Here is a 24,997-nt window from a genome sequence, read left to right on the forward strand (position 1 = left end):
TCGGGCTATTGCATTGCACTGATAACACATCACTCAGCGTGGCGTGGCCCCTCACAAAGGCAGGCGGCACCCCTGACTGCAAATGGGGACATTCGGGAGACAGACCTTCTTCTAGGATGATGAACAATCAGGTCTAAGTTGTTCCCATACACTTGGCTCTCGCTTCCACACAATCCTGCTTTTCTTTCTCTCCCTCTCAAGTGAGCGAGGCTACCAGGATGCTGGGAGAACTGGATTCTTTCTGAAAAGTTCTCTGTGCTCACCTTTCCAAACAGCTGTCGAACCCAGGAGGGCAGGTGGCGAAGAGGGAGATAGGAGAGGAGGTGCTGGGAGGCAGAGGGTACCTGGGAAGTGACAGGGAGCATGTGGCCCGTGGGTCATCAAGACCTGGCTGCTGGCTCCCCCAGCCACGGGCACCAGTCTCTCATCCTCCCTTCCCTACCAGTTAGCGTCTATGGGATCTGACAGCCTGTGGACTCTAGGAAGGAGGCAAGGCGTCTAGCCCCTGCTCCCTGGAGAGTGTGAGAGCTTAACTAATCCTCTAACCAGGACATGTACACAAAATGCTCTGAGAAATGGTGGGGAAATGGTTAGTGATGCTACATCCCCAAGCACCAATGACCTCTAGAGACAACCACGCAGCAATGACAAGCACCTGGGGCTGTGGAGTCACAATGCTTGCATGAAAATCCATCTCTCTCGCCAACTTGCTGTGTGGCCTTGATAAATTCCCTAGCCTCTCTGGGCCTTAGCTGCCTCCTCTGGAAGGGAGGCACAAGTCAATCAGTAAAATTCCTTAGTAAAAGGCAGCCGTCACAATCTCCAGCTGGGGTGGCAGGTGGAGCGATTGCTGCGGCATCAAACAAGATTTTTGAACTTGTATCATTTTTTGAATGTGAACAAACAGTAACATCAGCCTGTCTTCTTCCTGGAAGCTATCCAAGTGTAATCTGAGGAGATGAGAAGAGAGAGAGAGGGGATTCAGAAATAACATCATTCTGGGACTTCCTTGGTGGTCCAGTGGCTAAGACTCTGTGCTCCCAATGCAGGGGCTGGGGGGGGGGGGGGGCTGGGTTCGATCCATGCTCAGGGAACTAGATCCCACACACTGCAACTGAGTTCGCATGCCTTGACAAAAGATTCCTTATGCCACAAGGGAGACAGAAGATCCTGTGTGCCGCAACTAAGGCCCAGTGCAGCCAAATAGATAAATAACATTTTTTTAATGTATGAAAGAAATTCAGTAGTGACCTAAAAACCCTATCATACTGATGCCCTCATGGAATTTCAGTGTCGACTTAAAAACTATTTACCACCTAAACATTGAGAGTTATGTTTTACTCAGTGGGAATTTTTAGGACTTCAAGCCCGGAGGACAACATCTCAAGTAACCCTGACAGAACTGAGGTGAGGAGAGAAATACAGGTTATATAGAACCTCTATGACAAAGAACAGGTAGTCTGAATGTTGAAAGACTACTGTTAACTAAAGAAAACCAGACAACCCCGATTAAGGAATTTAGTGCTTTTCTACACAGGGAAGATGCAAGGATCTGGGGCTGAGTTGCACATGAAACCGTTCCTTTGATGAGCATCTCAGCTATCTGGGGCCAGTGTCTTGTATTTTTCACAGCCTGAGCTTCCTTGGGGCTCACTGAAGGGAATGGCTATAGTCTGATGGCTGCCAGATGGCATGTATTCTTTTTCTTTCTGTGTTCCCTAAGGGCTCAACGGCTCACATTGGAGGGATGCAATCGCTGACGACTGGACATCCTCGTTGACTGATACGGCAGAAAATACTCTGTGTCTCATTGGTAACTGTCTGAAGGATTCTGAGAGCCCACACTTAACACTGGGTGCTCGCCCTCAGCTGCTCTGCCCAGTCATCTACAATTCAGACAATCTTTTCTCTTCAAAGAAACAAAGTTCCGACTGGGCCGCAGTGACATGTTAACAAGCCAGTCTGCCTCCAGGGCTGAGGTCCTCTGTGGTCACAGCCGTCTGGGCTGACCTTAGAGTCTCACCAGGCCAGGTCTTTTTCCAAAACCACCCTGTTCCCCTCCCTACCCCACATATACACAGAGAGGCAGAGATCAGAGGAGGTGCCCTGGACTGGTAAAGCAGGTTTTCATGGTGCTCAAGTTGTTAAGAATAAGGAAATGCATTTTGTTTTTCAGAGCGAGGAGATGGGCCACATTCTTCAGCTCACAGGCACCTGGCTCTCCCTTCACCAACTCCATGAAGGCAGCCGGTCCCAGGCTTCTCCTATCTTTGTGCGATTTCTGCTGGGTCGACATTTCCCAGTTTGGCAAATGGCAATTTGGAGCCTCACACTGAAAACGATGGTAGTGATCTCTGAGAAAGGCTAGGGGAAAGGACTGACTCTTGGGCATTTCATGGTCTGATAGCTCTATTCTTTGACCCGTCCTGCCTGACAAGGCGAGGGGGTGTTGAAAATTCTAGAGGCCTGGGGTTTGGGGTCAGGCTTGGGGCTGGCAAACCATCCTTGAGTCATTTTTCTACTGCATCACCACCACCCTCCTTTTTTTTTTCTGCTGGAGTTTTTCTAAAATGTAGATAGGGAGCTAGGCTTCCACTGGGGACACCTCAGGCCCACGTGGGTGGGCTGTGCCCCAGGCCAGCCAGAACCCTGGACTCTCCTTGGGTCCAATACTTGTTCTCTGGCTCCAAAACTTAACCGAGGACTTCAGATTGACTGAGAGGAGAATCAGAATATGGCAGCTTACTATTGGAAAGCGTTGACTTTTCACCCTCTGCTCCGAGGCTTCATCAATCCCTCTCAGCTGCCTTCACGTATATTCAGGCATTTATTTGTTCTAATTATGTACACAACTTTGTTTTGAGCCTGGGGAGATTTGACGGGATGCTTTATCATTCAGTAGAGAACACAGATATGAAAAAAACGACACCGATGTGGCAAGAGCCGTGTTAGAAAGGGGGCACAATGGCCCCCCTACATGATCTGGGACAAAGATAGCAAGGCGGGCTCCCAGAAGGAGGTGACCCTGCATCTGGGTGTAGCAGCACAGGAAGGGAGTACCACCAGCAGGCAGAGACAGGACCTGGTTTATGCAAAGGAAAGAGAGTGCCTCCCTGGCGGTGGGAGGAGAGGTTTTCAAATTTAAGGTGGTGATGGACAGGGAGGCCTGGCATGCTGTGATTCACGGGGTCGCAGAGAGTCGGACACACTGAGCGACTGAACTGAACTGAGCATTGGCTGGGGAGCCTAGTAAGAATGAAAATTTTGGGAAACCTCACTGAGATTCCAATTCAGTTGTTTTCAGGTGGGGGCCCAGGAATCTGGGTTTTATAAGCTTCACAGGGGAGTAAGGCAGGGAGATCCGTGGACCACACTCTGAGAAACTCTGCTTTGAAGGAATGCGGCATCCATGGCTTTGATGGGATATTGGTTCATTTTTCTGGAATGTCCCCAAAGGGACTTTGGACAGCTCACTAATGACTCGTTCCTCAGTCATCTTACACAGACACACAGACAACATCCAACAAACTGGAAATGAGTGCAGGGAGGGCGGCAGGGCCCTCGCTCACGCGGAGGCACTGGCGCTGTGCCCCCAGGATGCTGGTGGGTGGCTATCTCAGGAATGCGTCGGGGCGAGGTCCACGCTTAGGCAGGAACGCTGTTCACAGGTGAAGCTGGGTCAGGGAGCGGTGGACGGGAAAGCCCTCTGGGATCCTGCCACACCTCCCCGCCACTCTCCTGCCAGGAAGGTGAGGCCGTCCTCCGAGGCCTTGTACAGACTTCTCTGCAGCCTTAGGCTGGCTCCCTGCCCCTCCCACCCCCGGGGGCCCCTCAGGGAGACTGCTTTCTCCAGCCCCAGCGCCACCCCACTCAGGCTGCCCCTGGCTGGGACCAGGGCTGCACCGGGCGGCTCGGGGGGTGGGGGGGAGGAATGTGTGTGGGCCTGGCTCAGTCGGCCCCCAGTTTTGGCCATCAGCACTGTTTCTGCTAGTCCCCACATGGCAGTATCTCGCCCTGTTCAAAGACAGTTCCAGGGACAGAGTTGCACGGAACCTGCTGTTTATATCGCTGGCTCATGCCCCTACCTGGGAAGCTTCTCTGGGACCCAGACCTCCTGGCCTTGGTCTTGCCACTGTTGTCTAAGGGCTGGAATCCTGCCTCTGTGGTTTCTGCCAGGTGCCTGCCGGGCCACCTCCTCATTCCTTGTTACAGTCAAGGGACACTGCCCCTGCCACCAAAGTTCCCATCTTCTGACTGTCCCTTGCCCCCTGGGGGCCATGGTAGTGGACTGCCCTATAGCCTGCATCGGCTCTGACCTCTGACTCTGCTGGTGGGCATGCTTCAGGCTCAAGACCTTTTCTCAGCAGGTGTGATGCTCTTTCCACTGAGCCCTCCCCCACCCCCATTTCTGGATCCAGCTTCAATCCCTTATCCCAAGTGGAGTTCCAGGAACAGGCCAAGAAGCTCCTGGTCCTCGGTAGTGTTTATACCTGGATGTGAGAACCCACTGCTTACTACCTGCTATCTGTGTCTAGAGGCAGAGTCAGCTACAGAACAAAAGAATAAAACAGGGCTATGCAATGGCACCCCACTCCAGTACTTTTGCCTGGAAAAGCCCATGGATGGAGGAGCCTGGTAGGCTGCAGTCCATGGGGTCGCTAAGAGTTGGACACGACTGAGCGACTTCACTTTCACGCATTGGAGAAGGAAATGGCAACCCACTCAGTGTTCTTGCCTGGAGAATCCCAGGGATGGGGGAGCCTGGTGGGCTGCCGTCTATGGGGCTGCACAGAGTTGGACACGACTGCAGTGACTTAGCAGCATGCAAACATCGGTTGTGTTGACTGGCCAGTGCTAACTCAAACATTAACCTGCGGAAGCACCACTGCGGATCTTGTCAAAATGCAGTCTCAGGGGTCTGAGGTGGAGCCTGAGAGTCTGCGTTTCTAACCAGCTCACAGGAGATGCTGGTGTGCTGGTCCACAGTCCCCACATCCAGGAGAACAAGTCAGGGTCATGCAAATGAATGGGAACTTGTCCCAAGGGGGATGAAGCCAAAAGTGGGGCTCAGAATAGACCATGTGCTCAGAGAGTAACCACTAGGTCCCCAAACTGCCACAGCATTCCAAAAAATGGACTCTGGGGGTTCTGAGAAAGAACAGCCTTGGGGTGCCAGCTGCCCACAGCCTCACCTGAGTCGACAGCTTCTGTGGGGGTACATGACCCCTGAGCCCTGATGTGGTTTCCTGTAACCAGATGAGCCCAGTTCAAGGCCGGCTCTGTCATCTTTCCAAATGAGTGTCTCACAAGAATCTGAACTGGGGACATGGAGTGAGCTGTGGTTGCTGAGGTGAAGAATTACGAGACTGGCTGGCGCTGCGAAGGTCATATGGGTCACCTGCAAGCTAATGCTGTGATGATGTCATGACTGTTAGCATTCTTAAGTAATTATTCCGGGCCTTGCTCTGGGCTGTGTGTCCTAAATAAGAGAATCTGTGCTGAAATTCTCACAATAACCCTCACAATGAATGGCAGTCTAATAGCATGAGCTCTGGGACCAGAGAGCCTGAGTCTGAATCTTAGCCTTGTGACTTTCTAGCTGTGTGACCTCGGGCAAATTACTTATCCTCTCTGTGCCTCCACGAACTCATCTATAAAGAGGATACTAATAGTACCTCCCTCAGAAAGTTAGTGTGATAGTTAATTGAGCGAATAAACGTAAAGCACTTAGAGTGGGGCTTGGCACTCAATAAAATCTGGGCTATTATTTTATTACTCTTAGACTTATTTGTGTAGAGGAAACTGAGGCTCACAGAGATTAAGTATCTTGCCTGGGGGTCACACAGCAATTTCGAAGCAGAACTAATTCATAACGTGGTTTATGAATGTATGAACAAACTTTAGATTTGTATAGTCTGTATAAAGGTTTCAGGAGGTAGCAGAAACCATAACTCTGGGGATGGGTGGGGGGTTGGGGTTGAGAAAGGAGGGACTAGAGGGGCATATATGGAGACACTGTTTTTGACGGGCTCCAGCTATAGCTCCTGCCCGTCCAGTGGTGGGGGTCACTATGACCTTCCTTAAATTCCAGTGAAACCTCTAATCTCACAGTAGCCTCTTTTTTAGAGCCATGTCATGTGGGCCTCTGCTGCTTTTGACTAGAACCGTTCCGTTCCGTCGCTCAGTCGTGTCCAACTCTTTGCAATCCCGTGGACTGTAGTCTACCAGGCTTCTCCGTCCATGGGATTCTCCAGGCAAGAATACTGGAGTGGGTTACCGTTTCCTTCTCCAGGGGATCTTCCCGACCCAGGGATCAAACCCGGGTCTCCCGCATTGGAGGCAGACGCTTTAACCTCTGAGCCACCAGGGAAGCCCACAGGTCTGACTTAAAGTAGATTCCCTCCAGCAGAGCAGCAGGGGGAGATGGCAGATGATGAAGGCTTCACGAAGCAAGCGGTGTCCCAAGTGGCCAGTGAGGGAGGTGGCCCTTAAAAGGACAAGGTGGGCGTGGTTTCAATGGCCACCAGTGGGTGTGGCCTGTGGGGAGGTGGGGTTTCAATAGACACAGGTGGAGGTGGCTTTGATGGACCCCAGTGGGCAAAGTCAATGGTTGAGTCAGAGACTGGATTCAACTTTAGATCCGTGGTAGTTTGAAGTGCTTGTCTGGGCAGAGAAGTGATATCCAGCGGGAAACTGGAAATGGGCTCCTGAGGTTTCACTGAACAGGAGGTGGTTGAAGGCTTGGGGACACAGGCCACCACCAGGGAGAAGCTAAGGGATGGGAAAGACCACGGGTAAAGGCAGAAGTTGGCAACACCGCTAGATGCTACAGGGAGGTCAAGGAAGATGCCATGCATGTCGCCTGGTGACACTTCTGGAACTTTGGTCAGACTGAAGACTTACTCTTAGAAAGAGAACACCTGAGCACTAGAAACATCCATAGATGCCTGAAGAAAGGAAGAGCTGTTTTGGATGTGAGGACTGAGAAGTAGGCCAGGTTACAGGGAGAGGCTGAAGGGATTCTAGTCTTGGTTGGGTCTTTAGAATGATTTGGGACAAGTCTATTGATCATTGCTTCTTAAACTTAGGATGGTATCAAAGGCCCATCAAAAGAGGAATAAAGAAAATGTGAAATACATGTACAATGGATTACTGCTCAGCCATAAAAAAGAATGAAATTTTTCTATATGCAGCAACATGGATGGACTTTGAGGGCATTATGCTAAGTGAAATAAGTCAGACAAAGAAAGAATGACGATATTACTCACATGTGAAATCTAAAAAAATACAACAAACTAGTGAATAAACTCAAAAAGAAGCAGACTCGCAGATATAGAGAATAAACTAGTAGTTACCAGTGGGGAGAAGGAAGAGGAGAGGGCCAATGTGGGAGGCGAGGGTATTAGGGGACCATGTGAAATCATATGTGTGAAACTTGAAAACTGTAAAGTGCGATAGAATTGAAAGAATCTTTCATTCAAAAAGAAAAAAAAAAGAAAGAAAAACACCTCTTGTTGCCACTACAGTGAGTGCCATGCTCTTCGGACTAGAATTAAGAAAACTCAGTTGAAGAGGTTGCGTGGTCATCACAGATGAATAGTGATCCATTTTTTTTTATTTACTTAAAGCTAAAAGCAAACAGTTTTTCTGACTACAGAACTTTCAAATTCTATAACTTGACGTGTGGTGTCATTTACAAGGCCTATTATTTTTGAGCACAGCATCCTCTTTATTTTCCTGATCTGTAAGGATTTGGTTCACGTTCTCATTCTGTCTATAAGCTTCATGAGGAATGATGTCTATCTTTGGCCACTGCTGGACCTGCTTCTTAGCACCATTCTCACCAGGAATGAGACACACCAAGGTAATACATTCTTTGCTCTCAGTTCTAGCCAACATGCAACAGAAGTGGAAGGTAATTCGTGCATGGCTGGAGCCACTTCAGACCTGAGATGACGGATGTGCCACTGGGCAAGCAAGAATGCCGCAGTCCAAGCCCAAAGGCCCTTCAGACCCCAAAGTGTCCGAGGGGAATTTGATTCCTGATAGGTCTTTCATGCGGAAGTAACAAGAGATGAGGCTCCCTTGGGCACAATGGTCTGCGAGGAAGGTGAAGCAAACACCACCAGGGACAGGGGCATGCGAGCTGAATCTTGATGCAAAGATGTCAAGTGACGGTGACACCTGGCGCAAGAAGTGCAGAGGTCCCGCTTGGACAATAAGCATTTGGGGGGACTTCTCTGATGGTCCAGTGGCTAAGACTCCATGCTCCCAATTCAGGGGGTCCAAGTTCGATCCCTAGTCAGGGAACCAGATCCCACATGCCACGACTAAGACGCAGCATAGCCAAATATATAAATAAATATTTTTAAAAAGAAATAACAGTTTAGGGGTTGATATAAAAATGTTCTCAGGCTGATGACCATTTCAATGGGCTGCATCTACCCGTACTCAGAAGGCTCTTCAAACCTGGCCGGATTTTGCCAGAGACCACCCACAAAATTCCTGACAGCATTCTGGCTACAAATGTTTGGCCAGTAGTTTCCAGACTTCAGGGGACAGGAGAGTCGCTGGGATGCTCCTTGAAAGACAGCTCTCAGGGCTCCCAACCACCACCACCCCCACACACACCAGAGTGTCTGATTAGTAGATCTAAGATGGGACAGGAGACTCTGCAGATCTAACAAGTTCCCAGGTGAAGCTGATGTCCTGGTTGGGGACCACATTTTGAGAACCACTCAGGCCTGGGCAGAGTACATCATGAGAAACACTGGGCTGGAGGAAGCACAAGCTGGAATCAAGATTGACAGGAGAAATATCAATAACCTCAGATATGCACATGACACCACCCTTATGGCAGAAAGTGAAGAGGAACTAAAAAGCCTCTTGATGAAAGTGAAAGAGGAGAGTAAAAAGGTTGGCTTGAAGCTCAACATTTAGAAAACTAAGATCATGGCATCCGGTCCCATCACTTCATGGGAAATAGATGGGGAAACAGTGGCTGACTTTATTTTTCTGGGCTCCAGAATCACTGCAGATGGTGATTGCAGCCACGAAATTACTCCTTGGAAGGAAAGTTATGACAAACCTAGACAGCATATTAAAAAGCAGAGACATTACTTTGCCAACAAAGGTCCGTCTAGTCAAGGCTATGGTTTTTCCAGTGGTCATGTATGGATGTGAGAGTTGGACTATAAAGAAAGCTGAGCACTGAAGAATTGATGCTTTTAAACTGTGGTGTTGGATAAGACTCTTGAGAATCCCTTGGACTGCAAGGAGATCCAACCAGTCCATCCTAAAGGAAATCAGTCCTGGGTGTTTACTGGAAGGACTGATGTTGAAGCTGAAACTCCAATACTTTGGCCACATGATGCGAAGAGCTGGCTCATTTGAAAAGACCCTGATGCTGGGAAAGATTGAGGGCAGGAGAAGAAGGGGATGACAGAGGATGAGATGGTTGGATGGCATCACCGACTCGATGGATGTGGGTCTGGGTGGACTCCGGAAGTTGGTAATGGACAGGGAGGCCTGGGGTGCTGTGGTTCATGGGGTCACAGAGAGTCGGACATGACTGAGCGACTGAACTGACTGACTGACAGGCCTGGTGACCGGTAAGGAGGCTGAAGAAACACCCAGGGTCCTCCACTAGCAGCTGGCAAATATTTGTTTCATATCAGCAGTGGGAATAAACCACTCAGGCTGGTTTGAAATGTTTTGAGCTATTACGATCCCCCTCCCAGTCTTTGTTGACCAGGAAGATGTGTATATGCTTAAGTATGATCCTTTTTTTCCCAGAGAAATGAGAAATGGCTTATGTCCAAAAAAATTCTGGTGCTCAAAATACATGAACTGAGCAGAAACTACCAAAGTATAGATAAAGCTAGCAAGGAGACCTTAATCTCCACACTTAGAACTATACGGACAGTGACCTTGAATTTGATTGTGACCAAGCCTACAAGGCAGGTTCTAATGTATTCCCATCTTGTCAATGAAGAAACTGAGCCTCAGGAGGCTTCAAGGGGCTTAACCAAGATTGGTGAACTAGCCAGTGACAAGGCTGAGATGGACAGACCAAGTCATGGTCAAGGGGAAGAGCCATGGACAAGGCCTCCCTAGAGGATTCTGAAGGGGGGGTGGACCTTGCCTCTTCCCTGCCCTTGCACTTCCTAGACTTGGGATAGGAGAGCTGCTTGGCACAGGTACCCTGGCTCAGCCCAGGGAGGAACAGGGAAGACTTCCTTCTGTTCCTCTCTGTGACCATGGATATGTGACTCCACACATTCTCAGATAAAGAAAATGTCCTCCCTGGATCTGCTCAGCCCTCTTGCTTCCCTGTGCTGTATTTCACAATGTAGGAGAAAACCCTACTGGGCTGTGCCACCACTAAGGCTTCAGGTCAGCAAAAGAAACAGAACAAAATGGCTCGTAGCATCATAGGGATGCAGGTAAACAGCGCTTGCTCCTGAAGTCACTTCCTTTAGCCCACTTAGCATAAAAAGGAGGGCCAAGCTACCTCATCTGCCTTCTTCGGTTCTCTGTTTTTGAGACAGGGATTGAGATGGTGCTCCCCTAGTATACCCACTTCCAGGCTACTGTTGAGGAGTCAATAAATCAACTGTTTGTGGTGTGCAAAGCACAGGGCACAAACCAGCAGTATCACCTATTGGAAACTCAAATTTCCGGGCCCCTTAGCAGCAGCAAAGAATCCGCCTGCAATGCAGAAGATGCAGGTTTGATCCCTGGGTCAGGAAGACCCCTGGAGAAGGCAATGGCAACCCACTCCAGTATTCTTGTCTGAGAAGTCCCATGGACAGAGGAGCCTGGCAGGATATAGTCCATGGGGTCACAAAAGAGTCAAACACGATCTAGTGACTAAACAACAACTGATTCAAACTAGGGGCAGCGGTGGGAGCAGAGAGGTGGGATTGGGGTTAACAAGTCCTCGAGGTGATTCTGATGCTTCCCCAAGTGTGACGATCACTGCTCTAGAATGTAAACTCCATGAGAACAGGATTTTTGTTGGCTTAATCACTGCTGAATCCCCAGCGCTGGAACAATGTCCAGCATATTTCAGATACTCTATCCATTTACAGGCGCTCCATAAATATTTTTAAACTGAGTCCAGATGAAACAGGAGAGGAAAGAAACCAAGGTTCAGAGAGCCTGGGATTTCTATTCACACAGCTTGATGACAACTTCTCACTAATTTGTAGTAAATGTTATGAGTTGGACACGGTCTTGTGTTACCCTTGCATTCCTAGCACTTAGCCAGGTGACCAGCTCATCCTCATTGGCTCTGGGTAACACCCTATCTACTGAAGGCACAAAGGTCTCTCAGATCCAAATCTAAGCTCACACCACAACTACCAACTGGTGTCTAAGACAGGGTCATCCCTCCATCTTCCTGAGATGGGTCAAACTGTAGCAAATACCAAGCCCCTGGTCATAATGTAATTTACCTGTTTAACTGTTTGCCCATCTCCCTCACCCGAGGGTACACCCCATTGTAGCAGGGACTTTGCTCTGATCCTTGGCTAGGGCAACAGAGCCAGAAGCCCAGTAGGAACTCAATAAATACCTACTGAATGAATGGCCAACCCCAGGCTGGGTGGGACGCGATAAATACCAATGCCCTTCTGTACCACCTCCACGCTAAAATCAGCAGGTTCTCAAACGGCTCTTCAGCAGGGCACGGGGAAGCCCCAGTGAAGGACCAGGATATCAAAACAGTTATCAATAATTCCAGAGACGCCGCCCCCCCCGCCCCCCCGCCACCAGTTCCCACAGCAGCCGTTTTCGCTCAGCCATGACTACTGCGATTCATTACCCCTGCCTCACACACCACCCTGGTGCCAGCTCCCTGGTAGGAGTCACTTCACTCTAGAAATTCCAAAGAAGGGCTTGCCTCTGATAAGACCAGGGGGAAAAGAATTTATTGGTTTATTTATACAGTGAGTGCCCCAAGGTGGTTTGCAAACTCTGATGTCAACGTGGCTCAAGTGAACTCTGGTTCAGCAGGAAGAAACTTGAATTGGAAAGGAGGCAACAATGGTTCTTGTTCCTCAACCAAGGCAAAGAAGGGTAAGCTCACCTAACTAGTCCCAGCTCCCATGTGAAAATCTGGTGTGTAGCAGGCACTGGGTAAGAGCCGCCTTTCCTCTCCCCACAACCCTCGGGGGCAGGTGAGCCCTCCTATTACCTGTGTTTTACACAACTGAGAAGCGGTTTGTCCAAGGTGAACTACTACCTGGAAATGACAGAGGCAGGACTTGACTTGGTAGTCTCTGGAGATCTTTATGGAGACCTTATCCGCTGCAGGGAACTGTGTGATATGTCAAACCAGCATTGGGCTGGAGCCACACAAACACTTTCCTCCATAGTGAACAAGGTATATATGCCAATAGGTGTGTTATCTCCATAGTTAAAAAGGTCCCTTTTCCTTTGCTCTCCTCCCCTCTTCCCTTCCTCTCTCCAAATGCACTGAAAAGGTTGCAGTGGTGCCAAGAGTAAGGCTCTGTAATCAGACAGACCTAGAGTCAGACTCCAACTCTGCCCCTTGGTACCTGTGCAACCTTGAATTTGTCCCTTGGCCATTCTTAACCTCAGTTTCCCCATTAAGTCCGAAAAACACTAGGTACAAAAGACTGTGCTTGGCACATGCCAGGTACTAGATAAAGATGACTAAATATAACCATTGTGATCGCCAGGGTCCGGTTATAACTATAGTTTTCACTGTGATACAAATGCTCGTGGAAGAAATTCCTGGACTACACAGCGCCACGCTCACAGAGCCCTAACTATCCAAGAAAAGCCACGACAGATGCAGGATCAGAAGGCTGTCCCAGGGTCATCTCATCCTAACAGCCACCTGATCTTGATATTTTATCCTTCCTAGTCAGGCACCAGTCAGTGGATCCTAAGGGCAGCCCAGAGACAAACCCAACAAGTAACTGCCACTGGGTGAGCAGGAAGCCAGCTTGGGGACAGCCGGGCTGCCATCAAACCGGGCCCGGCAACAGCAGGCAGCCGGCTGGGGAAAGTCAGCAGCTGCCGCTGGCCTGGTGTCCTGGCTGCCAGAGAGTGATGAATGGAGCAGGGGAAGAAAAAAAGCCAACAAAGGTGTCCCTAATCTTGATGCAGCTTCATTTTTTTTTTTCCTGGCTGACCATTGAAGGAGAACGTAAGCCTCAGCCCTTTTTCTTTGGCAGACATTTGAAACTGACAGATCCCGTTTCCTTGCAGTGCTGAGATGTCATGGGTAGACACACTGAAGCAGCAATGGGGGCGGGGCTGGGGGTGCAGGGACGCAACCCACGGCACTAGTCCTTCCCCGCCCCCCCCCGCTCTCTTCTCCACCCCCTCTCCCTGGTCCAGCATCTTTATAGAATGTTCTATGTTCTTCCCACACAACAACAGTGAATGCCCCCCCCACCGCCTGCCCCGGCCCCGTTATTTTGGCAGGAGCTTTGCTGCTCAGGAGCCAGAGGCTTAATGGCCCGCTGGTGAAGGTTAAATAACAAAACGCCACTGTATCCAGTTTCTGAGTTTTCTCTTCTTTTATCTCAGTCTGAAACAGGGATCCAGGGCAGCTGAGAAGCTTGTCAGCAGCAGCAACCAGAGCCTCTAGCTGTTCCACCTAAGGGTGTGTGGCTGGCCGGCTGGACCCTCTGTGCTGGGAGAGACAGGGCATGTATTTTTCACCAGGACTCAGCCCCTATCCAGCCCTCCGCCCTGTCCAAGCGGAAGCACAAGGAGATGCTACCCAGGCCATTTCTCCAAGGGGGCTTCTCTTATCCGGGGCCTCTCACTGAGCTGGGGCAGATCGTCATCGCCTGAAGGCAGACGTGGCCGGAGAGAAAGCTCCAGGTGCACTCAGCATGGACAGGCGAGCGCTGTGAAGTTGGCACCCCTGCAGATGCTGCCAAAACTTGACCGAGGCTTCCGCAGCAGCAGGCCGGCCACCGTCCAGCTCCCACTTATTCTAGCCTCGTCTCTCCTTCTGTGCACCTGAGCTTGGTGTTCCAACCTGCCCAGTAACTCAGGCAAGCTGACTCTCTTCTCTTCAAAAGGGCCGTGTTGCACGGCTCCCGGGGCTCCCAGGGGAGTGGGGAATCAGGTCAGTTTGGTGAGGCCAAAAGCAGGAGGGGCAGTAACAGGGAGGAGCTGCCTTAGTGGTTACTAAGTCCCTGGCTGTTGGGAGCATTTACCCCAGCAATTTGGGAATGGCTTTGAACTCTCCACATACTGCATCCTTCAGAGTTTCCCTGCCTCTGTCTCTGTTCTCTCCCTTCCTCCCAGAGCTCTGGTTGGCTGGCTGCTCCCAGAGGGTAGCCTTTGTGCCCGCTGGTCTCCCAAATCACCATGTGGATTTCACTAACTTTTCTGATCAAGCCTCCTTGCCAGCATCTTTCCCTGAACTCCACAGCAGGCTGGCCTCGTTTTAGGAGTGAATGGTAATCTTCCAGCCCAGTTTGTCAACAGGGCATCTGGAGTCCTAAAATGGCTACAATGAGGAGGGCATGGCAACCCCTCCAGTATTCCTGCCTGGAAGAATCCCCAAGGACAGAGGAGCCTGGCAGGCTACAGCCCATGGGGTGGCAAAGAGTTGGACATGACTGAGCAACTAAGCACAGTACAATCTGAGTGTGGATCAGGAGTTCAACCCCTGGGCTCCAGTCCTGGGTGCATCACCTAGTGGGGGTGACCTTGAGCAAATATAAATTCATGACCTTTCTAAGTCTCTGTTTCCTTATCTGAAGATGGAGCGAGTAACACTATTTACCTTATAGGGTTGGCAAAAGGATTAAATGAGATCATAATATAAAACACTTTGCGTGAAGCCCAGAGTACATATTAACATCTATTATTATTCATTTGTGTGTTCCAAAGCCTCTTACTTCTTCCTATTAGCTAGACTAGTGTCTTTTAACCTTATTTCTTTCTTAATGAATGACATAAGATACTCCCATGCACTGCAGATGCCCATGAGACGTGTAGATCATAAATTCAGGCCTTGGAAGGAGAAGAAAAGCCCTCATAATTGTAAAGGCCCAAACTAAAGGTATTAGTGGATCATTAAGAGCAGAAGCATGGAGAATAGAGGCTTTGGGTAAATTCCCTGGCAGGCTGGGTATAATTCCCGCTTAAGAAAGCATGTCAGAATGTAAATTGGTGGAAAGTGACATTAGTCTGACAATAACCTTAAATCTATTTAAATTGATTATAAAAATAGTAGCGCACTTGCAATTGCTGTACTTTGCTCGACACATAACACATTCCTATGACACGACTCACACATGATTGTGACGCTATGAAAGAAACTTGTTGGTCATCAGCACAGCCAAAAAGGATTACAGAGAATAAACCACAAGCGTAAAATACTCTCAAATTATTATAGTGGATAAGAAGAAAGTGGGTCTGATTTTCAAGGAAAAGTTTACATAAGACAAAGAAGAAAGGAGGCCTTTCCCTGGTAGCTCAGTTGGTAAAGAATCTGCCTGCAATGCAGGAGAATGTGGTTCAATTCCTCGGTCAGGAAGATCAGCTGGAAAAGGGGTAGGCTACCCACTCCAGTATTCTTGGGCTTCCTTTGTGGCTCAGCTGGTAAAGAATCCTCCCACAATGCAGGAGACCTGGGTTCGATCCCTGGGTTGGGAAGATCCCCTGGAGAAGGGAAAGGCTACTCACTCCAGTATTCCGGCCTGGAAAATTCCATGGGCTGTATAGTCCATGGGGTCACAAAAAGTTGGACATGACTTAGCGACTTTTACTTTTCACCAGAGACTCAGGATTGACATTTTCTGTGTGACCTGGAGCAAGACATTGGTTTCAGTTTCATCAAGTGAAATCAGAGGGCTAGACATGACCAGAAAGGTCCACTCCAGTTGCAAACTGCTACAGAGCTGGAGGCTATTGGTATTTCTCCCGGCAATCTTGATTCCAGGTTATGCTTCATCCAGCCCAGCATTTCTCATGATGTACTCTGCATATAAGTGAAATAAGCAGGGTAACAATATACAGCCTTGATGTACTACTTTCCTGATTTGGAACCTCAGATACACAGATGACACCACCCTTAACGGCAGAAAGCGAAGAGGAACTAAAGAGCCTCTTGATGAAAGTGAATGAGGAGAGTGAAAAAGTTGGCTTAAAACTCAACATTCAGAAAACTAATATCATGGCACCTGGTACCATCACTTCATGTCAAATAGATGAGGAAACAATGGAAACGGTGAGAGACTTTATTTTTTTGGGCTTCAAAATCACTGCAGATGGTGACTGCAGCCATGAAATTAAAAGATACTTGCTCCTTGGAAGAAAAACTATGACCAACCTAGACAGCATTTTAAAAAGTAGAGACATTACTTTACCAACAAAGGTCCATCTAGTCAAAGCTATGGTTTTTCCAGTAGTCATGTATGGATGTGAGAGTTGGACTATAAAGAAATCTGAGCACTGAAGAATTGATGCTTTTGAACTGTGGTGTTGGAGAAGACTCTTGAGAGTCCCTTGGACTGCAAGGAGATCCAACCAGTCCATCCTAAAGGAGATTAGTCCTGGGTGTTCATTGGAAGGACTGATGTTGAAGCTGAAACTCCTATACTACGGCCACCTGATGCAAAGAACTGACTCACTGGAAAAGACCCTGATGCTGGGAAATTGAAGGTGGGAGGAGGAGGGGACAACAGAGGATGAGATGGTTGGATGGCATCACCGACTCGATGGACATGAGTTTGAGTAAGCTCCAGGAGTTGGCAATGGACAGGGAAGCCTGGCGTGCTACAGTCCATGGGGTCGCAAAGAGTCAGACACGACTGAGTGACTAGACTGAACTGAGCAGAACTGGATGGAGACTTGGTCTCCATTTGACTTAAGTATTTTCTAGGTGAAACTGTTACTCACTTAGTCAGTCCGACTCTTTGTGTCCCCATTGACTGGGCTCCTCTGTCCATGGGATTGCCCAGGCAAGAATACTGGAGTGGGTTGCCTTTCCCTTCTTCAAGGGATCTTCCCAAGCCTGGAAGATCCTGCATTGCAGGCAGAATGTTTAATGACCTCCTTGTAAAAGCTAAAAGATTTGACATTCCCAAGTGTCTACTGTTATATGAGGCTCTGATGGTTTTCCTGCCCAGTTTAACTTATTTCATGCTCATAATGCCTCTTGACAGCTAATGTGTATCATCCCATCCTAAAGAAGACAAAACTGAGGCTCAGAGAGAATACATAACTTGCCAAGGTCACTCAGGTAATAAGAAGCAGATCAAAGATGTTAGGATTCAAAGACTCTTCCCATTTTTTTTTGTTTTTTAATTTTATCTATTTGTTTATTTTTGGTCCCGCCATGTAGCTTGTGGGACCTTAGTTCCCCAAACAGGGATTGAACCCACAACCCCTGCAGTGGACGTGCAGAGTCTTAACCACTGGACCACCAGGGAAGTCCCCTCTTCCCATTTTCTACACTGCTCTCTGAATAACTGTGGCCTGGCCACACCAGAATGGCAGGAGGTAAGTGAAATCACGCCTGTCCAGGCTCCATTCCCCAAGGCTGAATTCCTTAGGCAGTAAAGCAGAGGTTTCTGATTCTGCAAGGGATTCCAGGCAGCTGAGTGGTCAGAAATGTGGGTTCTGAGTCAATACACCTGGCATTTGCATCTCAGCTCCTCAGAAGCAGAGTGGTTTTCTCCGAACTTAGGCCCCCTAAGCCTCGAGGTTTCTCAGGTAGATAATCTACTCCCAGGGCTGTTAGGGGGATTAAAAGAAATCCTCCATGTAAAGTGCTCAGCAGACTGCCTGAATACAGTCAGTGCTCAATCATTATGTCTCAGCTAAACAGGAGGGCATACAGGTAGTGATGAGCAGTTTCTAAGCTAATCCATGGCAGGGGTTATGAATCTGGAGTCGGTGAACCCCCTGAAATGATGTGCCAAAAGCCCTGTCCATGCTTTTCTTTGAGAAACGTCCTTAACCTCTGTTGGAAGCTTCTAAGGGTCTGTGACCAGAAGGAGATTAAGATCTTTTGCCTGCTGTAAAGCCCAACATCTTACACTATGAACTGTTCCTGTAATAACAGGGTTGGCAAAAATTCCTCTGCATATCATGAGAGAAGTTGCTGGGTTCTCTCAACAAGGTCTGCCAGCCACGTGGGTCTCCAGCACTGATCACACAGAAACTGTTCCCACAGAGCTCCCAGGTGAAGAAAGTCTGAACACAGTCCCCCCACCTCCCCCACACACACCAAGGAGCAGGGATTAGGCTTCAGGAACCTTCTCTGGCAGGGCCAGTTCCAACAATCCATTCTTCCTCGGAGAACAATCAGTGCATTTGTTGTTGCATACCACTAAGTGAAATACACCCGAAGTGCTGGCCCTTGGCTGGAAGCTTCCAGAAGCATCCAGGGTTATTCTGCTGAAGGGGTACTGCTCCGTGGCCAGATCGACAGCACCTGATTCCCCATAGACCTGGCACCTTCTAAGACCAGCCCTACATCGGGAGGAGCCCGCAGAGCTTGGTGGAGCCTTTGGCCCAGTCGGCAGGGCCCCGAGCTGCCCACTGGCCCCTCTCTGGTTGTTGGGACAACCGTCCTCAGGAATTTCGGCCTCCCAGTCTTCCCCTGGGTGAGAAGGGGAGAGAGTTGGCAAGGCTGGCTGCCTGGCTGCTCTTCCAACCCCCTGGTGAAAGGGGAAGCTGAAAACTGGATTCCCTACCCCCAGCAGCCTCCATGGCGGACAGCACACAAAACAGCTCAGGCCCGGAGGGTGGAATGTGCCAAGACATTCTTCAGGGTTGGTAACCTGAGACGCTATTTTGTTCTCGGTGGCTAAGAAATCACTTTTCTAACTGAAGGACCATTTGACTTACTTTTAAATTCAGGGGAATGGGCAGGCATTGATTCAGATAAGAAAAAAAAAAATCAAGACAAATGCATGCACACACAGACATACAAACACACACCCAGCAGAATCTTTTTTCTTTTATGTGATATTTTGTTTCATAGCATTAACCAGCTGCAGAGATGTAACCACCCTGGCAGAATTTCTCCCACAACAAACCCCACCACCCCAAAGAAGTCTGGCTCTTTTTTAGCTTTGCTCAATTTTTTCCTCCTCCTTACAGCTCCCTCACCTTCCTGCCTACCGCCCTCCTCCCAATTCTGCCATGGAATCACAGGGGATAAGGTGAGGACAAACCCGAGTCCATGAGATCATATTTGAGAACTGGCAGGGGGCTTCAGAGACCATCTCATCAACTTTCATCTCTCACCAAAGGACTGCTTGCACCTCAGAGAGGGCAGGAGATTTGCCTGGGGCCACACAGATAGGGTGAGAAGGTCAAACTCTCTTCTGGTGTGTGCGGGAGGGAATTCCAGGGAGGCAGAGGTGGACGCCCTCTGTTCAGCTGTTTCCCCAAGAATTCAAAGTTGGCTCACTGCAAGAGTGAGCTCAGAAACCCTCAGCACCCCAAGATCAGGGGCCCCACCCCAGGCCGATGCAGGTGGGCTGACCGGAGATACAAAGGCACAGCGTAAAACCAGTGAACAGCAAGGCGGGGAAAGTGAACAGTTCCTTAAGCGCCAGTTATATTTTTAATTCCTCTCCATTGCTTGCCAATCTGCCTAAAACACAGGCTGTGGAGGCCTGTTACTGGGGCCGTGGACTGGTCACAGGAGTGAATTCAAATAGAAAGGTACTTTTTTCCCCCCCTTTCACTGTACTTTTTAAAGCTTCCTGTCTCTTTGGAGCAATAGATATTGCTAGTTTCCCATTTGCAAAAGTGGCTAAAAAGAATTCAGATTGGGTTGATTCAATGTCAAGTATTAAGTCAGCAATAACACAGGTGATATAGCAAAAAAGGTGGTCTACATAATACTGAAATTTGGGAAATTATGCCGTAGCCAAGTCAGTTTTCCATGGAAGCTATACTGCGTGCTCTCTTCCAGGGGTAAAGAATGACCGCTGCTTAAGCAGCTTTCTGCAGCTGTGTTATCCTCTCAGTGCCCCAGAGAAGTTCCCAGATTCAGGACCTGGGGTGAGTTAGCAATGCCCTCGACATTCAATTGCTGACAGCCCACTGGACTCCGTAGGTGCTGGGACCTAAAATGGGGAAGGACACACAAACTTGAACTTGTGTCTGTTTTAGGCGAGGACAAGGGACTGTGGAGGCTAAAACTTCAGAGCTGGTAAAGAATTTGGCAAAAGGCAGAGTGGTGAGAAGATCAAAACCCCCAAGCACATCTCTCCTCCGGATCTCAAAGTTTGCCTCATGTTTGAAAATGGGAGCTGGGCCCTCATCTTCCATGTCCCTTCCACTTTCAAGAGTTCCACTATTACCCTTTCCCTTCCAAGCAAATCATTTGTCTGACAAACAGGCAAACTGAGGCTCAAGAGGTTAAAGCAGCTTGCCCTGGGACACTGAGCTCTTCAGCATTAAAAATGTCTCTTTCGGATTAAATTGATGAGACATTCAGCACAGTACTGAACTCAGAGACGACACCCAGTCCATGTTGAATGAATGAACCAATGCTCACAGAAGCTGTGGGCAATCTCAGCTCACATTTTCTGTCTAGCTTTTTCTTTTGCTCAACTCTCATCTTGATTACACACCCCATCCTAGACTTCTGGAACCTGCAATCCCACCCCACAAGATGAAGCAGCCAAACAATTCAGCTTCATTGCTTTACAAGCACCTGACACCCAAGGTCACAATTACCAGGTGAAAATTCCGCATTCCTGGGGCACTAACCACAGAGATGACAGCAAAGGACAACCAGCGGTCCCAGAGGGTGGTCCTTCCCCCTCCCCCGCCCCAGGATATTCATGGAGAGAGAGTGCTGTGTGCAAAAAAAAATGCCAAGCAGTCAAAACCAGGAGAAAATCTGGATGCTAACAGCCACACCAGCCATCTCACACTCCACCTGCCTCAGCAAAAAAAAAAAAAAAAAAAAATACGGTGCTCCAACCGGCGCGGTGCCCACCAAGGTCAGGACGCGCTGGTGCAGGATTGAGGAACTCCCGTCCCCTGAGCAGAGGAAGGCAGGGAGGAGAAGAGGCGATGGGCAGGGCTTTGCGGCGGCCTCTCACCTCCATCTCCATCCTAACAGCTTCCAAGTTGCCGTGAGATTCCTGGAGAACCAGTCTCCCCGATCAGCCCTCCCCCGCTCCTTCCTCTCCTTCCCACTGTCGGCCTCCAGAATGCCGCTGCGCCCGTCTCTCCGAGCCTGGGAGGCACCTGTCAAAAATCACACTCTGGGCTGCCTTCCCCGGCACGCAGTGTCCTTCCTCCAGCAGCCTCCCGCTGAGTCCTGGGTGCCTACCACCCCCTCCAAACCAGATGCTCTCCCAGCCCCCCTTCTCCCCCCCACCCCACCCAGTGCTGGGGAAAGCCTCCCCGGGAAGCCCCAGCAGCACTCGGCAGGATCGCTCCCCCAGCCCCCGCCCGACCTAACTAAGGGGGCGGGGGGCGGCGGGAGGCGGGGCCAGCGCTTAAGGTCAAAACTCCCGGCAGGTGCCGGCTGGGGGCCGAGTCCTCCCTCCGAGGGTGGCGGGGCTGAGGGGGCAGCCTGGGCCAACTCGCCGGCCGACCCCTCCTCCCGGCCGCCCACCCGGCAGGAGCCGGCGGTCCGGAAGGGCACGGCGGGTGGGGGGCACACTGAAGACAGCGCAGGAGGCTCGCAGGGCTCCCCGGGGCCCCCGCCCCGTCCTGGCTGGTGGCCCCCGGGGCAGCAGCGGGATGGGGGCGCCCCACGGAATCCTACCTGTCCCGCGGGTCGATCCAGCTGGTGGTGCGGCTCGTGTGGTCTATGTAGTAGACCTTGCCGTCGAAGTCGCGCGCCTCCTCCCAGCCCTCCGGCAGGGGCAGCTCCGGCCGGGGCATCTTCCAGAGCGCGGCCCGCGCTCCCCCATGCAGCTCCCGGCCGCCACGGGGCCCCCCCGGCTCAGCGGCTCCGGCCGGCTCCTCTCGGCTCGGGCGGCCGCCGAGGCAGCATGATCGGGGTGCTGGGGAGGGAAGGTGGCGCCCGCGGGCTGGGGGCCCCTAGTGAGGGCCGGCCGGCTTGGCGGCGCTGTCCATGCGGCCGCGGCCCGGCGCCTCCTGCTCCTCCCGCCGCCGGCCTTTCACGCTGCCATGTGCGGCCGCAGCGGCGCGGTGCGGGCCCGGGTGCGCGCCCGGCCGGCGGGGCAGAGCGAGCCGAGCGCAGCTGCCGCCTGTCCTCCTCCGCGGCGCGCGGCGCCCTGCAGCCTCCACGCCGCCGCCTCTCGCTGCCCCGAGCCGGGCGCAGTCCTCGCTCTCCCGCCGCCGTTCAGCGCCCGCTTGGTCTGCGACGCCTGCCTGCGCCAGGTGCGGCTCGGGCCGTGCAGGTAACCGCGCTGCCCCGGAAACTGGAGGCGGAGCGCCGGGCGCCAGGGTTCCCGCGTCCCCTCCCCGCGCCCAGCGCCGCGAGGGCGGGTCCTAGGGCCCGAGACGCGCCCCCTCGTGGGACAGTCCCAACCGCCGGCCGCCGCTTCGCGGCTCCTGCCGGGAGGATTGGGAGCCCGCCCTTTACCTGGGTCCCGGACCCAGGCTGGAGCCCCGGGAGGCGCGAGCAAGCCCCGCTCTGCCTAGACCTCCCGGCGCTCCGGGCTGTCTCCACCCCGAGTGGCCCGGCTTTTGGCACAGGTGTCCCCAATCTTGTAACTCCCGGCTTCTCCAATCAGGAGTCAGGCAAGAAGTGGTTAAATGGAAACATTCTTGCAAATCGGGGAACATAAGTTTTCCAGGATCTCTGATCCCTTCCCCCAACACACACACCATCTGTCTCCCTCTTATTCTATTCTTTCCGCGCGTTGTTTCACCCATCCCCCCACCCCTCGTACTTGCAAGTGTAGCTGGCTCTTCCCCGGGTCCCGAAAATGAAGAGTGCTAGGCATCTCCTCCTCCCAACCCCCAAGGACCTCCAGTGGGTGTCGGGGAGGCACTTTGAAATAGTAATGATGTTGTTGTTCATTAAATTGAATATGTAACCTGTTCCAGGCGGTTTCCCCTGCCCTCTTCCAGATATTAATTGATCTGTCATGGCTTTGGGGGGATAGGGGTTATGAAAAAGAAGGAAGCAGACAAAACAAATTCCATGTTGAAAAAAATGAGAAATTTAAAAAATAAATATTTCTTGAGAAATAAAAATTTTGTGATTATTTAATTACAGTTAAGAATCAGCTGTCTGTGTCTGCTGAATGTCTTTAACTTTTTTTTTTTTTTTGCCCTGGATGTATAGCAGGGAGCTGGACTGGAAGGATGACGCCCAGCCTGCTGTATCCTTTGCCTGAGACCCACAGTCTCCCAGAGGAGCCAGTGTCCTGTGCTGTATGGGCCAGGGTGTGCTGAGCATAGAGGAGAATCCCATGTTTCTGGTCTCCTCTGCTCTTGGTACAGAAGACCTGCGGTGGCAGCTCCTCACCTCCAGATGCCTTCTGCTAAGCTAGTTACTTCCCTAAGGCCAGGCCCATGGGTTCAGTATTTGACCTTTCCCTCCCTCCCTCATTCCATAGATGCCATGCACAAAAGTCCAGAAACACAGACCTCAGGCTGGCCTCGGAATACCTAGGAGCTCACCCTCCTACTTCTTATGGGGAGATTCCCACAGCCCTCTACAACTCACTCCTCAACTTCACTGGTTGTAAAATATTCCTATTAATGATGAGGGCAATGCGAACATGCCACTGGGTGCGAAATACTCCCATTACTGATGAGGGCAATGTGTGCGTGCATGCATGAGATCGCTCAGTTGTGTCCGACTCTTTGCAACCTCATGGACTGTAGCCCACCAGGCTCCTCCGTCTATGGAATTTTCCAGGCAGGAGAACTGGAGTGGGTTGCCATTTCCTTCTCCAGGGGATCTTCCCGACCGAGGGATCGAACTCAGGTCTCCCTCACTGCAGGCAGATTCTTTCCATCTGAGCCACCAGGGAAGCCTGATAGCTCAGAATTAAAGCCAACATGGTGTTAGCTGCTTCACAAGCATGATCTCACATAAGCTCACACCACCACTCTGAAATAAAGAATACTACTTATTATACCCATTTCACTGATGAGAAAACCAACAATCCAAGATGTTATATTGTTGACCAGGGATACAAAGCTAATAAGTGAACCTAGGTCTGACTTCAGTACTCTTGCTCTCCACCATTAACCTATTCTTTCTTTCTGTTTAATTACTCTGAAACTCCTGAACCTACCCAGGGTCTGGATCTGGAATATTACGGATGCTGATGACTGCTTGTCTCTTTGGATGCTTGCTTCGTCGTTATTTGGCTGAGAAGCTAAAGCTCTGGAATCAATCTGTTTGGGTCTTAAACCCTCCCTCTTTTCTAACTGTGTAACCTTGAGTAACTTGATCAAAGTTTCAGTCTTAGGTCTGAAAGTCACCATAATCATATAGACTCTGTAGGGCTTGTGGTAAGGGCTACAGATGAGAAATGTAGGGGGCTTGACACTTCACAGTATGCTGTCATCTCAGGGTTCTCCCAGTGGCATGTACAGAACACCATGTACTCATGTGAAACTGAAGTATTTTCTGTGGCAAACACAAGCCCATGTCCTTTCCCCTCCTGAAAATTGTGTGTGGGATTTGTGTGTGTGTGTGTGTGTGTGACAATCTTCCTAACTGTTGCTTTTGTTTTCTGTCTTGTTTTGCAACCAAGACTTCCCACTGGCTGATGTTGGTAGTGAAGGGAAAACCCCTTTTAAACCTCCAAATCCAGCTTTCTGGCCTGAGCCCTGGCCAGGCCACATCACTTGTTCCTGCAGGTCTTTTTACCTGAGCTGGAAAGTAGGAAATTGAGACCAGAGCAGGAATAGACTCCTGAAAACCTTCCTCTGTCTGCCTTACTTCCATCTACCCTACCCCTCCCACCCCCCCACCCCATCCCCTCCACCCCCCCACCCCCCACCCCCACCCAGAACTGAAGAATCCTAGATTATCTCTCAGAAGCTGCAAGCAGGGTGAGGTAATAAAACTGTCTGCCCC

At 50.5% G+C, this 24,997-nt stretch overlaps 1 protein-coding gene across 1 annotated transcript in view; it reads right to left on the reverse strand.

Annotated features, from left to right (window-relative positions):
• WWC1 (WW and C2 domain containing 1) overlaps nucleotides 1–22,326 on the reverse strand; it is a 158,923-nt gene extending 136,597 nt beyond the window's left edge. Inside the window, exon 1 of the mRNA XM_088838511.1 lies at nucleotides 21,752–22,326. Within this exon, the coding sequence (XP_088694637.1) occupies nucleotides 21,752–21,870 (119 nt within the window). The 5' untranslated portion in view covers nucleotides 21,871–22,326. The remainder of the gene's footprint in view (nucleotides 1–21,751) is intronic.
• Between the last annotated feature and the right edge of the window lie 2,671 nt (nucleotides 22,327–24,997).

This window comes from Moschus berezovskii, chromosome 8 (assembly GCF_049115385.1).
Source record: "Moschus berezovskii isolate FMDL1 chromosome 8, NW_MosBer_1.0, whole genome shotgun sequence".
NCBI classification, from domain to species: domain Eukaryota; kingdom Metazoa; phylum Chordata; class Mammalia; order Artiodactyla; family Moschidae; genus Moschus; species Moschus berezovskii.